This window comes from Lepus europaeus, chromosome 8 (genome assembly GCF_033115175.1).
Source record: "Lepus europaeus isolate LE1 chromosome 8, mLepTim1.pri, whole genome shotgun sequence".
Taxonomy (NCBI): Eukaryota; Metazoa; Chordata; class Mammalia; order Lagomorpha; family Leporidae; genus Lepus; species Lepus europaeus.
In genome coordinates this window covers 2273458-2295020 of record NC_084834.1, presented here as the reverse complement: position 1 = coordinate 2295020, position 21563 = coordinate 2273458, and the positions used below count along the sequence as shown (strand labels likewise).

Below are 21563 nucleotides of genomic sequence, written 5' to 3'. Positions count from 1 at the left end.
TGGTAATAACAATAGATAGAATTATAAAGCAGAGAAAGTTCCAACATGGGAAGCAGGCCACACAGCAGACTCACAGAATGACAAATGCCCTAAATAGCACTCTGGCCTCAGAATCAGCCCTTAAGGCATGTGGTTCTGTCTGAAAAGCACATGAGAGTATTATAGGCATGGAAATCAAGACACTGTGGCAAAAAATGTTCTACATGAAGGATCTCTGTGAGTGAGACCCCAGTAGAAAGAAGGGGCCATCAAAGAAGGAAGTACTTTTCTCTGAAGGAGGAGAGAACTTCCACTTTCCTTATGGCCCTGTCTAAATACTGATGGAGTTTGTGGACTCAAAAGACTTCCATAGCCTTGGCAGTTCATGGCAAGAGCCCCAGGTGATCATTAACATCGTAAGTAAGAGTGTTAATTGCTAAATTAACAACAGAAGTCACTGTACACTTATTCCCCATGTAGGACTTCTGTCCTTAATGAGTTGTACTATGAGAATTAACTGCAAACTTGTTCTCAAACAGTACTTTATACATTGTGAGCTGAGGGTGCAAACTGTTGAAATCTTTACTCAGCATAGAGTTGGTCTTCTGTATATAAAGTTAATTAAAAACAAATCTTAGTGAAGAATGATGGGAGAAGGAGTAGGAGGTGGGATGGGAGTAGGGGTGGGAAGGCACGTATGGGGGGAAGAACCACTATATTCCTAAAGTTGTACCTATCAAATTTGTGTTCATTAAATAAAAGCTTGGGAGAAAAAAGAACAATGGGCTCTCTGAGTTGAGGAGGTAAATATTAGTACTTGGACTGCTGAGAAAACTGATGATTGTGGAAGAGAATGCAAAAGCAGAGAAGAGGTAAATACAGCACGTTCAGAATTCTGTGAGACATTCCTCATTAGCTTTTCACTGAGCACTGATCCATGCAAGACCTTTGTCAAGGCCATGCCATTATTTATAACAAAAAATATGCTGATTATTTTGGGGAAAAAACAAGGAATATTTATTTTAGAAATCAACTGAAAGTGGTTTACAAATGATTTCTTAGTAAGTTCCAGAAATTCAATATTTCACTTTCATTAACCTATATCAATAATGATATAAACTGACAAATAGGAAGAAAAAAACAAAAATCAAAAGAAAATCTCTTTACCAATCTTCAAATATATACTAGTAAGAGACCAATGAATTTGAAATGGAACCATTAGTTAAAATGTTAAAATATTTAGAATTAAATTGATAATTACACATTCTAAATCTATTAGGGAGCCAAAAAGAAACTTAAATGAAACTTAATTATAATCATCATGAATATGTATTCACTGTCATTGTCAAAAATAAAAGTGAAACAAATTGTACAAATAATTCAAATTTATAAATTATAATAAAACCCCATAAATAGCAAAATCATTTTCAAAGAGATAAACTAACCCTAAAATATATTAAATATATAATAAATAAGAATATAATAAATTTTAAATTTACAAACAGTAAAGCTATTAATAATGTAGCTCTCAAACTATTGAATAATACCAGTGTACAACTTCTAATCAATATTTTTAATTTCTATAAAACACCAGCAGTTACTCAGTATTTTCAAATTAAAGCATAGAAATCAATTGCAACATTTAAAATTATTCACACATTTGTAGTAATAGCATTCATGGTGTTAACTCTCTTGACTTTGAAATGTCATTTGCAGAAATTTATAACACAAATTAGAGGCAATAGTCCATATAAGAAGAGCATTTTGCTATTTAATAGAACCTTTCAATTCCAAAGAGCAAAGAACTCCCAATGTCAAATGCAGCCTTCTATGCAATTGGGACATATATCTTGTAGAAGTTGAGTACTTCTTAGTGGTTTCCTATTTGTCTCTGACAAATTACTCTTATAAATGAACTCTTGATCATGCTAAGTGGTTGTTGTTTTTCTCTAAAAAACATTAAATTTCTTATTACAGCCCATTTCACTTTGACCAAGTACATTCTTTTTACTCATTGTCATGAAAACGCTATTAAATGACTCCAGAAAGGTTTCAGGATATTTAGAAATCAGGCTTACATAAACCTACAGAAGATTTAGTAATAATGGAGTTTGGTTAAATGCAACATTGACTATTCCATTTATCTAATTTTTTTTTAACAGTAATTTAAAGTTTATTCCAGCTATAATGCAGGTTATTCTGACTTTAAGGTAGCATCACATGGCATACTTCTGAGTCCATTCCCGAGATATTCTGTTGTACTTATCTCTGTCTGTTTTATAGATCCGTGCAATCTCTGGCACTAGGGGGTCATCTGGGTTTGGATCACATAGCAGTGAACAAATGGATAAAAGAACTTTAGAAATAGTTAAAGCAGGAGACCACTGTGATCTTAGAATATCGAGACAAATGCTGCCATTACTGTTAATATTTGGATGATAAATTCTTGTTGTAAATGCAACCTTAGGTGGTTTGAAGGGGTAGTCTGTAGGAAAATGAATTGTCAAAAAGAATACACCGCCTTGATATGGGCTGTCATTAGGTCCCATAATTGTGGCTTGCCAGTGAAACATATCATCCCCAACTGGACCTGCAGAACATTGTGCTGGAGGGTCACGGGCCAAATCACTAAGTTCCTTATTAATCCGTTTCAGCGCCATAGTCTGTGCTTTTTAGTCTGGCTCCTCTCTCCCTCTCTCGGTGTATGCTCAGAGGTCCGGCCAAAACTCTTGATTATCCGGGCGGCGGGGAAGGATTGTCTCTTGGTCTCACACCGGCTCTGCCAGACACAGGCGCCTTCTTACTAAACAGCTACCAATGGGCTGGTAGCTGTGCTCTGTATCACCACAGACAACTTTAAATATCTCTCCATTTATAGTCTCTCTTATTTGTGACCTTCATGAATTTTTTTATTAATGATATCTAAGCAATTATTAAAATTTTCAGTTTCCTTCCCTATCTGCATCTGCATCGTGGGTTTTCTTTCTTTTCTTTCATTTCTCATGCTCACGTTCGCATTTAGAGCTTAGGTTTCTGTAGTACTCTCATATTAACATATTCACCTACCTAATTTTCCCCTGTTTTCTGAGTTTATGCTTTATTAGTACTTTATGTCATGTTACAGACTGAAAAATTCACTATTCTTCTGCTATTAACTATCTAGGATCACAAAAGCTGCATTTATAAAAAAAAACTTTAACAACAAGAAAACGCCCTGATTTCTTAACAATAATAGTATGTCTTCCAGAATTCTGGACATTTAGATCTCTATGCAATGTCTCCAAGACAGCAGACGCAAGGTTGAGAGTGGTACTATCTGAGCTCAGTTCAAGATCACAGACAGTCAAGTTCTACATGCCAAAGTCAAGCTTGAAAACGTATGCACAGTGTGTTGGCAGGGAGGGGTAAAAGGCATATAAAGTAGTAGAAGAATAAGTAGAATTCTTCTATATAATAAACTGACTCTTCATTAGCTTGTGTAAGAACTAAGTTGAAGAGGGCTGGTATCCTGGACTAGTGGGTTAAGCCGCTGCCTGCAATGCTGGCATCCATTCCACGGCACCTGTTCAAGTTCGGGTTTCTCTGCCTCCATCCAGCTCCATGCTAATGAAGCTGGAAAAGCAGAAGATGGTTCAAGTACTTGTGTCTCTCCACCTATGTGAGATACCTGGATAGAGTTCTGGGCTCCTGAATGGCCTGGCCAAACCCTAATCATTGAAGCCGATTGTGGAATGAAGCAATGGATGAAATAGTTTTTTCTCTGTGTCTGCAACTGCTTTCAAATAAAATAAATCTTTAATAAAAGTTAAAAAGAAAACTGATTAATGCAATCATAGCTTAGTAAGAAGGAAAACTCAATTATCTTCTGTATTTCTCCATCTTTCCACAGAAATACTTTTAAAATTTAATACTGTTATTATTGAATAACACCTTTTGTACATAATAACAATAAGGAATACTGGATGATAGGATTTGTTGACTGATATATAATAAAATTATATTTCATTATTGAATATTCACCTGAAATTATTTTTATGAATTTCTGTCCCTGTCTTATCCTCAAAAGATTTTTTCTGAATTCATTTCTGAAACACACAATGACAATGCAAAAAGCAGTAACATTGCATATGATCTGTATTATATCACAGTTTGTGTTCCTCTGGAGAATGCAATCTGAAGAGACTGATTTGCTTATTAGTAAAAAGCGATAGACAAATGAAATACACTTTGCATTCTGTAATATGCCTCCCCAAACCAGGTAAATAATTCTTAATAAATATGTGTAGTTTTTATCTTTTTGTAAAAATAAGTTAACATGTCTCATGACTTAAAAATTGAATTAAATTGGGCCGGCACCGCGGCTCACTAGGCTAATCCTCCGCCTTGTGGCGCCGGCACACCGGGTGGCCAGGAAGTGCAGTGGAGGATGGTCCAAGTGCTTGGGCACCTGCACCACATGGGAGACCAGGATAGGCACCTGGCTCCTGCCATCGGATCAGCGCGGTGCGCCGGCCGCAGCGCACCAGCCGCAGCGGCCATTGGAGGGTGAACCAACGGCAAAAGGAAGACCTTTCTCTCTGTCTCTCTCTCTCACTGTCCACTCTGCCTGTCAAAAAATAAAAAATAAATTTAAAAAATTGAATTAAATTGATTTTTTGAAGTTGACCCTTTTCAAATGTGCAATAAACAGGAAAAGAAGAGTCGAGACTTCTTGACAAAACAAGGGGTTCACTGATGTGGTTGTTTCTGCTCCATCTCCAAACCTGACTGATAATGGAACAAAAGAACTAAAAACCTGTAAACCTGCAAGAATGAGGAGCCCAGTGCACAAAAGTGGAAACAGTTATCAAAAAAAAAAAAATGAAATTCAAAATGTGAATAGAGGAGTGCTGACTAACCCAACTGAGTTGGAAAATGTTTACTGAAGATAGACTTCTCGGTGTTAGAAGGGTAGTTTTTAAATTGTGTACGAAAACAGAATTAAAAGACCAAAAAATGCAATTCATTCACATGGAATTGCATTCATATATTTTCCATAATATACATTTTCCATGAACTTTTTAAAAGATTCATTTATTTATTTGAAAGGCAGAATGATAGAGAGGGAAGGTGGGAGAGAGAAAGATCTTCCAAACATTGGTTCACTCCCCCAAGGGCCACAACTGCTACGGCTGGTCCAAGCCAAACCCGGGAGCCTAGAACTCCATGAGGGTCTCCCACATGGATGGCAGGGACCCAAGTACTTGGACCATCATCTGCTGCTTTGCCAGATGTATTAGCGGAGGACTGATTTGGAAGTCAAGCAGCAGGGCCTGGAACAGTGCTACAGGATGCAGGTGTTGGGTGCAGCAGATTAGCTCACTGTGCCATAACACTGGCCCCTCCACGAACTTCCTGAAGATTCCTCACATACAAAGACTTCAAATTATTTTTTGCAACAAAGTAAACTTAGTTTTTCACTCCATTGTCCACGAACGATTTGAAATACTCTTGTATCAAATGCTAAAAGATGGATTGAAAGTATTATGGGCAGTGGTTAAATGGCCAAAAAACAAAAACCTCATCTATCCAATTCAGCAAGAAAGTTCTCCTCCTTCCCGCCTGGAATAGAAAACCACAAATCTACTGTCTGGAGAGCCTGAAGGACAAAGCTTTCAGACAAAAGCACAGGGATGGCCTTAGGTGGGGTGCTGTATTAAAAAACTAAGATTTGGGGACCAGTGCTGTGGCTTATTGGGTAATGCTGCCACCCGCAGTGTCAGCATCCCACATGGGCACCCGTTCAAGTGCAGCTGCTCCACTTTCAATCAAGCTCTCTATTGTGGCCTAGGAAAATAGTAGAAGATGGCCCGAGACCTTGGGCCCCTGCACCTGCATGGGAGACCTGAAAAATACTCCTGGCTCCTGGCTTTGGATCAGCACAGCTTCAGCCATTGTGGACAATTGAGGAATGAACCAGCAGATGGAAAGCCTCTCTCTCTCTGCCTCTCCTTCTCTCTCTGTGTAACTCTTTTAAATAAATAAATACATCTTTTTAAAAAAAAGCAGAATTATGCAAAAATGGACATAGGAAATGGTGAAAACTATAGCCTACCTTATAAATTAACTCCAGTAATGCTAGGGACCATATTTACAACAACACTGGCAGGAAATCTGAAGAGTCCTTTCTAGGAAATCTAACCTCAAAGAAAAGATTCAGAAACACTGATATCTGAAGATACGCCCATCAGACTGGCAGGTTCCCTCCTGCTGACACCACAATCAAGTCCAAGGGACTGCAAACCTCTGCATAAACAACTTTCAAACAGCATTTCAGTGCTTCAGGTTGACACAGGAACAGATAAAAAGACTGACAGAGATTGGGAAAGAGCCTTTGCTCTCATAGGCAGAGACTATTACAATATAAAACAAGAACTCCAGGGAACTTCAGACAAATATCTAACCTCGTCAGAGAAGACTGGGTACGTTATGGCTTAGGTAAAAGCATCAGTTGCTTTTTGTTATTTTTAAATGAGAATATTTTAAAAAGCAATAAGTCGTTTTCGGAAAATACTTATCCCAAAGTACTATTAAAATTTCAGAAGTTATAGAATTTTTTAGAAGTTATAGAATTTAAAAATTGAGAAAATCCTTTGCAAATCAGAAACTAAATGGTAAAAATGCGGGAAATTGCAGGAATATAATAGGAATAATTAGAGGATCTGTCTAAGAGGTTCCTTTTTTAAAGATTTATTTATTTATTTGAGAGGCGGAGTTACCGACAGAGAGGGAGAGACATAGAAAATGGTCTTCTATCTGCTGGTTCACCACCCAAATGGCCGTAATGGCCAGAGCTAGGCTGATCTGAAACCAGGAGCCAGGAGCTTTTTCCGGGTCTCCCATGTGGGTGCAGGGGACCAAGCACTTGGGATATTTCTGCTGTTTCCCCAGGCCATAATAGAGAGATGGATCGGAAGAGGAGCAGCCAGGACACAAACCAGAGCCCATGTGGGATGCTGGCACTGCAGGTGAAGGCCTAACCCACTATGCCACAGTGCCAGCACCAAGCAGGTCCTAATAACAAGTTGGATGTTCCAGAAAAGAACAGAAATAAGGGACAGAGATAAAAGGTGTTGTTTAGGAAATGATAAAAACACCTGCCAGGATTTAAGAGCTGTCAAACTGAAAATGCAGGGCCACATTCAGTGATCTACATAATCAAAAGTGGATATAACAAAGAATCAAGAATCAGAATGCCAGGGCCAGTGCTGTGGCTAGTGGGTAAAGCCACCATCTGCAGTGCTGGCATCCCACATAGGTGCCACTTAAAGACCAGCTGCTCCACTTCTGATCCAGTTCTCTGCTAATGCCCTGGGCAACCACTGGAAGATGGCCCAAGTCTTGGTCCCCAGCATCCACATGGGAGATCTGGAAGAAGCTCCTGGCTCCTGGCTTCCGACTGGCCAGCCCCAGCCATTGTGGTCATTTGGGGAGTGAACCAGTGCATGGAAGATCTCTCTTTCTGTCTTTCCCTCTCTGTGTGTAATTCTGACATTCAAATAACTAAATAAATAGACTCAGAATGTCCAGGAGTTGCTTCCTAGTATAGTGCAACCAGAGGGCAGAGGACCAAAGACTTCACATGTGCTCCTGGGGCAGGTGTTCCACCTGGCAGTTAAGACACCAGCTGAGATGCTCACACACCGCATGAGCATGCTTGGGTTGGACACTCACCCCTGGCTCCTGACTACAGCCTCCTGCTAGGCAAACTCAGGGGACAGCAGGTGATCACTCAGGCAACTGGGAGTCCTGGACTGAGTTCCAGTCTGCCCCAGGCATTGGCCTTGGCCCAGCTCTGGACACGGGGAACTGGATCAGTAAAGGAGATCTCTCAATCTCACCCTTTCCTTCTCCCTCTCATATATTCTTTTTAATTCTGCTATCAATCCAATGTGAATGTTGAAAAGACATTTTCAGACCACTAAATCTCAAAAGCATACCTCCTTTACACTCTCACAAAATCAGTGATGACGAAGGAAATGTCCAAAATCACAGCCCTGGAGCCAACTTAGAGAAGGCGATCTCCCACCCCATCCCCAGAAGTGAGGGGGCTGGGCTGGCACTAAGGCGCAGCAGGTTAGCCACCACTTGCACTGCTGGCATCCCACGTGGGAGCTGGTTTGGTCCAGCTGCTCCACTCCCAATCCATCTCCCTGTGAACAGCCTGAGAAAAGCAGCTAAAAATGGTCCAAGCACTTGGAAGAAGCTCCTGGCTCCTGGCTTTTCCTGGTCTAACCCCCAGTCATGTTGGTCATTTGAGGAGTGAGCCAACCAGCAGATGAAAGATCTCTCTTTTCTCTCTCTCCCTCTCTCTCTCCCTCCCTCCATCTCTCTTTGTCTCTATTTTCCCTTCTTTCTCTGTAACTCTGCCTTTAAAATAAGTAAGTAAATCTTTAAAGACAGAAAAGGAGAGAGAGGGCAGTCCCAATGGTGCCTGAGAATGAAGATTTTCTCTGAAAAATAAAGTTGACTTCTTTTACTGATTTTTGAACATATTAGAGAAATATTTTTAGTTTAGTTGGAATGTGTTATAGCTAATTAATAGTAAGTGCATAAACAGATCTAAAAAGAAAAAATCAATCAAACAAAAACAACATGGGATGAAAAAGCTATAGAAGTTTGTGACTCTTATATAAATATTTATAATTAAAATAACATGCACACAAATATTGATTCAACCAAAGTGAGCAACAACACTTTCAGGAGGGTGAAGGCAAGCAGAGGAAAGAGATGGGGGGAGAGGAAAGCTATGTTCTTCTCTTTCACAGAAAGAAATCAGAATATTCACAACCAAACTTGGTGAATATAACATAATTGTTAATTTAGTCTAAGGCCATAAAAATATGCCCAGTATTCCAAAACACAAATATGGTTTCAACACTTAGTTGAACATCTAACTGTAGTTAATAAACATACTTGGACAGGCATGGAATGAGCAGGATATGACAGAGAGGTGAGGATATTTGGAGATGATTATTGACACTCTGTAAGTCCCGTCTCCTGACCACTTAGGAGGGAAATTGGTGTTGCCTCTCACCTCCAGTAGAGAGAACAAAAAGTCCATGTTTTTGAAATAGAAGATGTTGTGTTGGGGGCCATTCGTACTCCCAGAGTATGTCAGCACACATGCCACATGGTGGTGGACTGCAGACCAGATAGGGTCCATTCTCAGGGATAGATTAGGTCAGATCCCATTAAACTGGCTGTCAGAAAACCAAAGTCCTAAATACAGAACCCACCCTCCAGGTTTGCAGGAACTGAACCTCAGGTGGCAGAATTCAATCAGGATAGATGTAAATTAGAAATAGGGTAGATAGTTGTCCTAGTGGATATGCTGACAGTTGGGACACCCATCCCATATCTGAGGGCCTGGATTCAAATCTCGACTCTGCTCTGATTCTAGCTTCTTGCCAATGTACACCCTAGAAGTAGCAGGTAACAGCACAGACATCTGTAGTCCTGCCAGCCATGTGGAAGCTCTAGACAGCATTCCTGGTTCCTGGATTTGGCCTGGGCACCCCTGGCCTGGCAGGTATTTGAGGAGTGAACCAGTGGATGGGAGCTCTGTGTGTGTGTGCACGTGTGTGTGTGTGTGCGTGCCTCTTAAGGAAATAGACCACTTTTCTAAAAACTCAATGAAACAACTTCACAAGAGAATGGATCAGCCTATATCAAACCTTGCATGGAACTAACTATACCATCTCAAGTTATTACAGCCTAGAAAGCCCTTCTCAGCTTTCATAGCCACCCCAACAGCGGACCTTAAAGTTTTAATGAATGATGCAGGAAAGTCATAGAAGCCCAAAGAGGGAACAGCAGTCAAAGAATCTAAAGGAGTCTCCCTTGGGTGTGAAACTTTACAAGCAAACAGCCCATAACAACCCAAGCAGGAGAAGAAAAGCATGGGTTCCTCAACATGTAGCCATGTTTCAATGCTTCATTATGATTCAGAACACAACTATTAGTTACCAAACATAGCAGATTTTATTTTATCCTCAAGTTGAGCACACAGTGATTGTCCTAACTTTTCGCTAGGATCAATGATAATACTACTGAAAATTACAAATATCTACAAATTTAAGAGAGTGCTAGGAGACATTTTAACTCCTGCTGTTATAAGATGCCAGGAATTGTGCCTGTTCAATGAATCAATTAGGTACGGAAATTTAAAAAACACAAAAAGGAAGCATGGGCATAGCCTTTGGATCTACGGGGGAACATTCCAGAACAAACCAGTGGCAGTGCAACTTGATTCCCTCTAGGAATAGGATTCAGGCACTGGGATATGGATAGAGACTGCAACTTTTTATGTTATTTTATAAATATTATAACAGAAAATATATGATAGCACATAATTGCACAATGTACTTTGTCATTTAAGATTGTACAGAAGTGTTAAGATATGTACAGGATAAAGGTACTTTTGAAACCAAAAGTTATAGCACATAATGGATCTGAATCCCAAAGAGCTAGATGGAGCTCTGTGGTTCCACTGGTACCTGTGGCAACGTATGAAGGGACCATGTGGTAATTATCTGTACTAATGAAGCCCACATTCCAACACGGGCAACAAAAACCAAGGGACCATAAGAAAACCACAGCCTTTGTGGAACTGCTACTCAATATTTGAAAAAAGGGATTGTGCTAAACAAGATCTGAAGAATTTCCAGTTCTAATATGTAAAGGTTTAACTACTCTGCAGTAGTTAGTGTTTCTAAATAGTCTAGAGCTTACCTTGACAATCTATTTTTTTAACCTTCCTTTGTTTTTTCTAATGACTTTAGCACTATCTGAAGTATCTGAATGTGTATATATGTATATATAGTGCTTACTGTCTTCTTCTTTCCCAATATAAAATTTGTGAAGGCAAAGGTTATTTATCAGCTAATCTCATTTATCTTACTTATTGATCACATTTATCACTGTACTACAAGAAAGTAGAATAGTACCTGCAACTTAATAGGCATTCAATACATATTTGTTTAATAAATAAATAAATCTGTCAATTTCAAAACTGTGTGACAATGATATTATATAACATCAACTCTTACTTCATTGAAAGATTAAAAAACCATTCAAAAATGACATAAGATCATTTGTGCCAGAGAATTAGAAAGGTTAATGTATGCAAGTCTATATTCCATTCCTGTAGCCTTCTAACATAATTTCCATAGTTTAATTGTATTACAAAACATTTTTCTTCCCTTGACATAACTCAACCCAGTGTGCAATATTCTTACAAATAATATTCAATTTTCATTATGGTTTTTGAGTTTTTAACTTCTTTTCCTTTGTACCCAACTCCTCTGTGCCACTGAAGAATTTGGTAAGCCATATCATTTATTAAGGAATAGGGAAGATGAATTTAATATTATTATGTTCATTCAGTTAAGAATCAAAGAGAAAATGCCCTGGCTATATTTGATGTTTTGTGAAGGAATCTCATATTCTTGAGTGAATACAACTCAAAAAATCAAAAGTCTGTGTTCTGGACAGTTAACTTTAGCGTTTGAATATACCTTAAACAAAATTGACCACATCAAAATGAATTAATGATAAACTCATGTTTGTTAGCTCTATGGCTTTGTGCATCTATGATCAAATTGAACAGGGAAAAATCATGATTTAGAGATAAACTGTGTGGATTCCCAAATCAATTCACATGAAATTGGCCTTCAATATTAATCAAATACCTGAATCATGTTTTTTGTTAAGATGCTTCCTTCAAATATTCTGTGAAGTTTCTTCAAAACATTCATAGAAAGTAGAACCAGGGTCTGCCACTAAGGCATAGCCTGTAATGCTGCCATCTGCAGTGCCGACATCCCATATGAGCTCAGGTTCAACTACCAGCTGCTCCACCTCCAATCCAGCTCCCTGCTAAGGCACCTGGGAAAGCAGTGGAAGATGGCCCAAGTGCTTAGATCGCTGCTACCAATGTGGGAGACCAGGAAGAAGCTTCTGGCTCAGCCTGGACAACTCCCGGCTGTTGTGGCCATTTGGGGAGTAAGCCAGAAGATGAAAAATTACTCTCTTTCTGCCTCTGCCTCTCCCTCTCTGGAACTCTACCTTTCTAACATATAAGTAAAATCTTTTTTTTTTAAAGTAGAATTAAAGGATAAGTATATTTTTGTCCAAAAAGTTTTTAAATTCAGTGTATATAATGGAGTTCTCAAAAAGTTCAAAGTTCTCAAATGTAAATGATTAAAACATATGCATAGATACCAAAAATCTTAAATTTCTATTACTATAAGGATGATGGATTTCAATGATAAAGTTCTAAAATGATAACCATACTTGCCTCCCTTCCTCAAACCACCCTCTTTTTTTTTCCTTTAGTTTTTGGAATAACTTTTTTTTTGCATTTCATGTATAAAGTTTTAAAAGCATAATGATACTTCCCACCATGCCCACCCTCACTTTCTCCCATTCATTCTCCTCCCTCTTTTCTTATTTTTCTTTTAATTTTTACAGTGACATACTGTCAATTTTCTTCAAAACCACAAACTTAAGCCTCCACTAAAGAAAGAATTCAACAAATAGCAAGTAGAAAAAACACCAAAAGAAACTTATCTTTTAATTCCATTTTTCACAAACATTCTAAAATAACCTTGTATATATAGTCTGATGACTGAATTAAGGCCACTCAAAAATCTGAAATCATTTTCCCTAAGAACTAATAATAGTTAGAGAAACCATGTTTGACCAAAACAATCATCTGATTATTGAATTTAAGGAATTCAAGTAAATTTGAATGTTTTTCCTAAACAAATTATTTGTCCTCTAAAACATCCATAGACATGTTTCCTTCCTTCCTTCCTACCCCCCCTCCTTCCTTCCTTCCTTCCATACATCCATCCCTCCTTGTATAATTTGGTCAAAAAGCCACAAGGGCCCTTTCATTTCTGTTCTTTTACTGTTTTTTCTTCCTCCTCCCCAATACTTGCAGATAGCTGAAAAAGGAAGTTAGACATTCTTGCAAAACTGACAGCTAGACAAGACGTCATTCCATTTCCTGTTGCTATAACAGAAAATATGCATTGGGTAGTTTATAAAGAAAAGGAGTTTGTTGGCTCATGATTCTGGAGGCTGGGAGTCTAAGAGCTTGTACCGGCATATACTCACCTTCTGTGAGGATCTTCTTCTGTTACTTCATGGGGGCAAGCGGAAGGGCAAATGGGCTCCTGCAAAAGAGACAAAACGTGAGCAGCAGTCTTGTTTTACAGCAACTTGCACACACAGTAGTTAATCCAGCCCTGCAGGAGGGAGCGCTCACTCCCCTTAGAAAGGCTTTTAACCCTCCTAGTGACCCAGCAGCTTCCTAAGGGTAGCTCAGCTTTCAACACCACTACATCAAGATTCAAGTTTCAGCATGAGTTTTGGTGGGATAGTCCCCATCCAAAACTAATAGAGTTTGGGGCAGCAAACTTACCAAACTCTGAGGGATCAACAAGATTGATGATTTAGAACAGTATTGAGATGAGCAAGCAGATGAAAGATTTCTAACGGTTTCTAACAGTAAAGGAGGAAAGTTGGAATGAATTTTTGAGTTTGGACTACAAGTAGGGGTCGTTGGGTTTACTTACAGCACTGTGTGAATTCAAGGTGAAAAAAAGAGCGTAAACGTCAATGTATGTATACAACTGTGCCTATATATATATTCCCATGTATACAGCTACATAAATTATTTTTTACTGGCCCAATCAATTAGCCAATAGAGTGAGGCTAAGAGCAGTGAACTCAAGTGACAACAAGCATATCTATTTTGGTTTTGAATACCATTCCACACTAATAGGAGCCAAGACTCATGCAAGGGTGAGGAATGTCTAGCTCACGTGCAATATAAGGCCCTTGAAATCATTTAGTCTGATTGTACCAAGGCATCCGCAGGCAGGACTCAAAATCGAATACATCTGTAGAGGTTTACTTTTCACGTTGATAATTTTGTATGGCCTGTGAATGATGTTATAAATATCCAAATGGTCCTTGGCAGAAAAAAGATCCCCCACTTCTGTAAGTAAAGGCTGACTCAGGGGATGGGGTATGAAAAACACCAATAGCCTGGACACATCAATGTGCTGAAAATAAGCCCCACAGGATGACGGAAAATGGTAGAAAAGGATCTATAACCTGGCTCAAAGAGGCTCGACTGGCCAGATTTCAGCAATTTAAGGAGGGAAAAATGGCATTTTTAGTTGGCATTTCATGTAAGTAAGGAATAACAGAATTAGAAAAATGTTATTGGCAAAAATAATAGTAATACTATTTTTGACAAGAATATTCAATGTATCCTACAACAAGGTGGTGAAAGTCTGATGACAAAAGTGATTTTTACACACTTTCAAAGTGTGTCCTGACAAAAGTCGAAGTAATTACTCCTGACAAGAGTAACATTAATTTACCTTCGAGACATCTCTTTAATCACATGATCAGAGCTGAGAGTCACAAATGATGAGAATGAGAGTATCAATATTAAAACAACCTACAGTGTGAAGTGCTATTAGAATAGAACAGCATCACTTCTGCATATTCCCAACAGGCTCACAGGCATTGATATGTAGGAAGGTAGATTGGTGGGAAGGCAGACAACTAGGTAGGTAGAGAATAAAAAAAAGTGTGGTTAAAATTTATGGGTATTATCATTGTTATCATTCCTTGTAAACTTTAATAGTTTGGAATTGCTTTAAGAGAAAGAGTAAATAAATAATAAAAAATAGCTAAAAGTTGTCCTTTAGAAAATTTAAAAAAAAATAGCTTTACCTAAAGGAAAACTAGCTAATGCCAATTGCTTGGTAATACTATGTTGGTGAGCAACACATGACTTTGGTCATGATTTTCATTATATTTCTAGAGAAAGTAGCTAAGTTTATGGAAGTTTTGCTACAAACGGGACCTTGCATAAAGTTATGGCCAAATAGAGAAACTGCCTGTGTGTGGCAGGACGTTAATCCCTTTCTCAGTGTGTAAGATTCGCCGTCTTAACATGAAGCACGAACGTGACTGCCTCCGTGCTCATTATCCTAGATTTAGATTCTTCTCAGAAATCAAGGAGTTCAAATACCTAGGAAAGTATAGGTAGAAAAATCTTTACATTCCATGAAAACTACAACTGAACAAACCTTCACCAACCCTCCCTTCTGCCCAGGTTTTCTCAATGGAAGGGTTGGATTGGTGAGCAAGGCTTCCCTTTTTACATTAAAAAAAAAAATGGTGCTAACACACAGAGATGAGTAGGTAACATGCACAAATATTTTACCATGTAATCATTATATGACAATGGATATATACAGCATTATTCCAAAAAAGACTTTCACCATACGTCTGCCCACTTAACTACATCATTCTAGGGGCCAGCGCTGTGGCATAGCAGGTAAAACCGCCGCCTGCAGTACCGGCATCTCATATGGGTGCCAGCTCGAGGCCTAGCTGCTCTACTCCCCATCCAGCTCTCTGCTATGGCCTGTGAAAGCAGTGGAGGATGCCCCAAGTGCTTGGTCCCCTGCACTTGTGTGGGAGACCTGGAAGAAGCTCCTGGCTCCTGACTTCGGATCAGCCCAGCCCTTTGGGGAGTGAACAAGTGGATGGAAGACCTCTATGTCTTTCTCTACCTCTGCCTCTCTGTAACTCTGCCCTTTTAATAAGTAAGTTTTTTTTTTTAAAAGACCATTCTATCATTGATTACAATAGTCAAGATTAATAAGAAATCATTTAATTGTCCACAATAGATACTTGGTCAAATTATCATCATAAATCTATATAACACAATTTTTTACAGTTATTAAAATTACACTTTAGGCTGGCGCCACGGCTCAATAGGCTAATCCTCCACTTTGCGGTGCCGGCACACCAGGTTATAGTCCCCGTCAGGGCACTGGATTCTGTCCCAGTTGCCCTTCTTCCAGGCCAGCTCTCTGCTGTGGCCCAGGAGTGCAGTGGAGGATGGCCCAAGTACTTGGGCCCTGCACCCCACGGGAGACCTGGCTCCTGCCTTCGGATCAGCGTGGTGCGCCAGCCACAGCACGCCAGCCGCGGTGGCCATTGGGGGGTGAACCAACGGCAAAAAGGAAGACCTTTTTCTCTGTCTCTCTTTCTCACTGTCCACTCTGCCTGTAAAAAAAAAAATACACTTTAGAAAATTAGTGATATTTTAAAAGAATTTCTGTATGTTACAAGGAAAAGAAAGCAAGAGATAAATGAAATCAGTTTGTCCTAAAAAACATAGAAACATATATCTAACTCAGAAAGTTGCTTTAAATGATAGGGTTATGGGTAATTCTTATTTACTGTTTAATAATTTCTGAATTTTGTCATAAATTTTTCTTGCTGTCCCAATCAAGGGATTATGTTAATTTCATTTTCAGGATGAAATTCATATTTGAATATGTTTCTTCTCTGGTAGTCTTGGAATCATCTTAAAAGCTTTTTATAGGCTGAGTTGCCTTGGACACCAACAAAGATTAATGGGTCACTCTTTATCTGTGGTTTTCCAGGACTGCCTCATTTTAGAAGCAAAGACCTGTATGAAGCACCCTTCCACTTTACTCCCCTACTCTACCAAAAACATTCATTAAAAAAATAAACCTTTTGATTATGCTTTCATTCACAAACATTCTTCATGGAAAAATATTTGACTAACAATTAACTTTTTCTCATTTACCAATTTCTCCCTGTTCTTTGATTCAAAAGAAGCAATTTAATTAAAATGACTTCAGTCTGTGATTCTCATTTTTAAGCAACTGAATGATTCAGAACAACAGTTGTCTCTAGATTTTTAACTGTTATTTAAGCATCCAAAAACATGGCATAAATATGGGATACTAAGTCTAACAATTTAAAAATAATTATTACTTAAAATTTTATATTTCAACAAATTAAAACATTAATAACAGCTAGAGACACAAATACACTGCTTCCCTAATATAATAGAGAATAATGGTGTCATGAATATATAATTTACCTAATAAGAATTTATTGAATAATTATTACTTTCTGTACAGTGGTATGGTTTCCTATTAGAGGGTTCAATGAAATACACTAGCAACTACTCAATACAAAACTGATTCTTACATTTTTTTCTGACTAAATATCTGCAAAAGCCAAAATAGTCAAAAGCCAAAATGCCTCTAAGTCAAACTGAAATAACTCTTTCTTTCAAAGGAAATATGGGGGTCGGCCTTGTGGTACAGCAGGAACCCACCTCTGACAAGCCAACATCCCACATGAGCTGACTACAGTGCCAGCTGCTCTACTTCCAGTCCACCTCCCTGACAATGCCCTGACAAAGCAGCGGATGATGGAGCAGGCTTGTGGAATCCTGCCAGGCTCCTGGCTTCAGCTAGGCCCATCCCAACCCATTGTGGCCATCTGGGGAGCAAAACAGTGAACAGAAGATCGATCTCTCTTTCCCTCTCTCTCTCTGGTTCAGTCTCTGTCTCCCTTTCTTTTTATGTGACTCTTTTTAAAAATAAATTAAAGGAGGGCCTGCGCCGTGGCTTAACAGGCTAATCCTCCGCCTTGCAGCGCCGGAACACCGGGTTCTAGTCCCGGTTGGGGCGCCGGATTCTATCCCGGTTGCCCCTCTTCCAGGCCAGCTCTCTGCTGTGGCCAGGGAGTGCAGTGGAGAATGGCCCAAGTCCTTGGGCCCTGCACCCGCATGGGAGACCAGGAGAAGCACCTGGCTCCTGGCTTCGGATCAACATGATGCGCCGGCCACAGCGGCCATTGGAGGGTGAACCAACGGCAAAAAGGAAGACCTTTCTCTCTGTCTCTCTCACTATCCACTCTGAATGTCAAAAAAAAAAATTAAAAATTAAAAATAAATAAATAAATAAATAAAAGGAGATATGAAATCTAAGTGACCCAATGGTGTTATACTTTTATTCACAGGCAATGCTAACGACTGTTCAGTAGCTATCATTACTCGAGAGGCATGAGGACCTGTTGATTATCACAGAGTCAGTCTCAACAGGAACCAACAAAAGGAAAAGAAAAATTAGTATCTGTACTTGATACAATGCTAGTGATTGATACACTCACTCTAAATGTGTTCACATTGGCATAGTCACTATATCCCTGAAGCAGGCTGTGGTCTGCAACCCCAAGAGATGAACTAATGAGTTGTATCTGGACCAATGAATAGAAAAAGAAAGACAGGTTAGCATGTCACTACGATGGACCTACTACAATTAGCAGAGAGCCTGCATTGACTGTGGAGTGACCTTAGCAATCTGTCTGTTTCACAGAGTGATTACACATCCATGTCATTACTGCGATGCTGCTTTGTCATGGTATGGAGAATCCAGAGCAGTTTTCAGTCATCAGTGGAAGATGGAGTTAAAATGGAAAGAAAAGAAGGCTCAGAAATGTTCAGGGAATTTTTATGTTTCCTTCAAGGAAAGCCAATGTTCACAAGCACGCAAGCACCCTGTTAATAATGCAAGAGGTTTTACAGCCCCATCTAGTGGTCAGGAGCTAATTTACTGCACGAATCTGCCAGAACAACTCTGGTTTTAAGATAAGCATGATTTCAGCAGTCGTGGAGTTTTGCATGGTCACCCATTAGGACATAACATAAGCGTATCATGTTAAGTAGAAGGGTTACGTTACGGAATTATCTGTCCAATTAGTAAGGCTCAAAAATAGAAGTGTTCATGCCTGGAACTAAACTCACTCAGGATTTACTCTTTTGACTTCATTTTAAAAATTCTAGTTAACATGTAATACTTGTACACCTTTAAGGGGGCATGGGGCAATATTTGAACAGGTGCATACGGAATCAACTGACCGAACCAAGTAGTCAGCTCTGCTTTAGAGTTGACTTCTTGGTTAATAATTAATTATTTCTAGCAATTGCATAAACTTCAAATCACACATCACAGAAACTTTGGTAACAAAACTAAACAGTTCTTGATATTCCAGATTGTATTATCTCACTCTTAGAAGTAAAACAAAGTTTTGAAAAATTCTTATAATGAATTCTTTGTCACGTGCAACTTGGAATATTTATGATCATGATCCTTCTAGAATTGTGAGATCGAATAAAACAGACTGAACATTTGCCAAGTTTAATCCATAGACCCTCGTCCTCAACAGTCTAAATACTCAAGTTCCAATTTTTAAATAACTCACCTACCAACCTTCAACTCTAAAAACAGTCTTCAAAAATGTGTTTATAGTCAGAAAATATTTATAACATGCACATTTTATTAATGACAGAAAAAAAAATACCATTGAGTACCCAGTGACTTCAAGATTCCACTTAGGCAGTAACGTGACCTGACTCATCCAGACACCAGAAAGCAAAGCCGCCAAGAAGAACTGCACGCCTTTCAGGAGGCTATCAGGCGTAGCATCACGGACGCAGCAGCATGCAGTGTAGACAGCAGAAGCGGAGTGCAAGACAGGAACCAGCCGGGAGGCTTCAGCTGCTTGGAGATGCTGCAGCTGGCCTGTTAAGTGGTTTCACGGGCATCATCAATAAACCATAATCAGCATGTAATGGTCCGACAAGATCACCAGCAAGCACAGCCTGGAAGCCAGCCAGTCCATCAGCACTGACAGGAGTTCACTGCACTTAGCCTTCTTGGGCTGGACATGTTTAGAAATCGGGTGGCAAGGAGAAACACAAAGAGTAACTGTCAGGCAGAAGAAAGTGGAGAGAGCCCAACAGGAAATGATGGAAATACGCCCTAAGACTGAGTGGAGGGCCTTAAACAAGGCCAGAGCAGCCAGCCAGTTTGTAGGAATGGGGCAATTCATTCAACAGTTATTTCTAGTCCATGCAAGCAGACATATGAGCAGCCTTCCAAGAGCTCATACAAAATGCACAGTATGAAAAATTTAGCTAGGTTTCAATTTTTTCCAAAAAAGACATATTTTGATCCTATTTTGAACAAAATTTTCATGTACCATTATATACAACATTATATAAAAAACGACCTATGATTCCCACATCAATGGTCATCATCATTTGCAGAACTAAAGTGTCCAACTAAAAATGATGAGTAAAATATTCATAGGTTAATCTACTTAGAATTCAAGGTTGGCAAGCACTCCCCAACTTCTCACTAGCGATCATTAGTATTAATTTTGATGATACATATCTTTCCAGAATATTTCCATGAGCTTTAATCAACTAAGATTTGAGACTTTCAGATCTCTTCTTACCAAGGAACAAATATGAATTTATGTTATCAAAAAAGACTACCAATTATGCTGAAAAGTAGGGTTCCAAAGGTCAAAAGCAGCTTAAAAAGAAAGTAGATTCTTTCCCCACTGTCTCTGTGGATAGCTGCTCCATTTAGTGAAACCAATTCTCATCCCAAGAGTTCAAGTCTCTCTTGCACAATAAAAATCCTGGCATGACTTTCAGTCCCCAGTGTCATATTATCTAACTGAAATATCCAGGATCCGCCAATAATAATCATCACAACGTGTTTCCCTTCCCTTTGCTTCAACCTCAGAAGTCCGGGGGAGGGGAAGAGATGGTTGAGTGGGACAACATGGTCCTGTGACTGCTTTGAGCCCCTGCAGAGTTTAAGTGGGGATTATGTGGGGGAAGTGCATTTCAGAAAAGTGCTTCCTCCCCGATCCCAGTACTGCACAATACTGTCTTCTGGCCATGCTGTTTTGAAACTAACTCTCTCTCTCTCTCTCTCTCTCTCTCTCGACCTAAGAATTATAGTGATATAGTAACAATTCCCCCCTTGTCCTTCCCCAAGGAAATTTTCCCTCTCTCCAACAGCTAGGCCTCCTCCTGCCTCTCTTCTGTCATATAACCCAGTTCTCCTTAAAGTTGCTGAATTCCCTGTGTTCCTTCAAGGATGGAGAACCTTTGTCTCCACCCCATTCAGGCAGTTAGATCATTCGCAGGTCATACAAAATGATCAACTTAAAAGTTAGCCTGCTACCGATTTATTGAATTCCAAGTCCCACCTATGATTGCCTTGGCAGGGCCAGGCCAAATGATGTCAGGGTTCTCCCTAAGGTGCACTGGCCAGACTTTCCTCACCCCCACAGAGGAGAAGATTCTTGCGAAGGCTCAAGGCCAGCTCACTCTTACAGAGAACCTCCTGGATCATGAAAAATCTACATGCTGTGCCTCCAGAAATACTGGGTGTGCATGCAGGCCATTCAAGGCCACACCTCACACATCCATCGCAGCACGAACAAGCCACAGCTCAGCTTCTGTGTCCCGCAGACTCCCCTGGAAATCTAGGTAGCCATTTAGATGTCTCAGGAACCCCAGCCATCAGACTTGAGGCCAGGAGAAGCAGAACACAGCCCTGCACCCTGATGGATCCATCTAGGCACACCTGCCACTCTAAAGGAATTCTCATGCTGTCTCCAGGCCCACTCCTGGTCCCCTAAATTGTCCTTATAGTCTGGTAACTAAGGATAAAAATTGTTCTCACCTGCTCTTTTGCAAGTCCTGTTTAAGTGACCTGGCTCCTGCCTTTGGAATGTGAGGAGGGTTGGCATGTACTGCCTTGTGGTCTTAGTTTCACTTTCCCTGTAACAAGGAAATGAAGGCACATGGGACCTGT

The 21563-nt window shown here is 39.6% G+C and overlaps 1 protein-coding gene across 1 annotated transcript; it reads right to left on the bottom strand.

Annotated features, from left to right (window-relative positions):
* Positions 1-2142: 2142 nt before the first annotated feature.
* On the bottom strand, positions 2143-2784 carry LOC133765431 (ubiquitin-conjugating enzyme E2 D3). The gene has a single exon (XM_062198989.1). The coding sequence runs from the start codon at positions 2637-2639 to the stop codon at positions 2196-2198; it is 444 nt and encodes a 147-aa protein (XP_062054973.1). The 5' UTR covers positions 2640-2784; the 3' UTR covers positions 2143-2195.
* Between the last annotated feature and the right edge of the window lie 18779 nt (positions 2785-21563).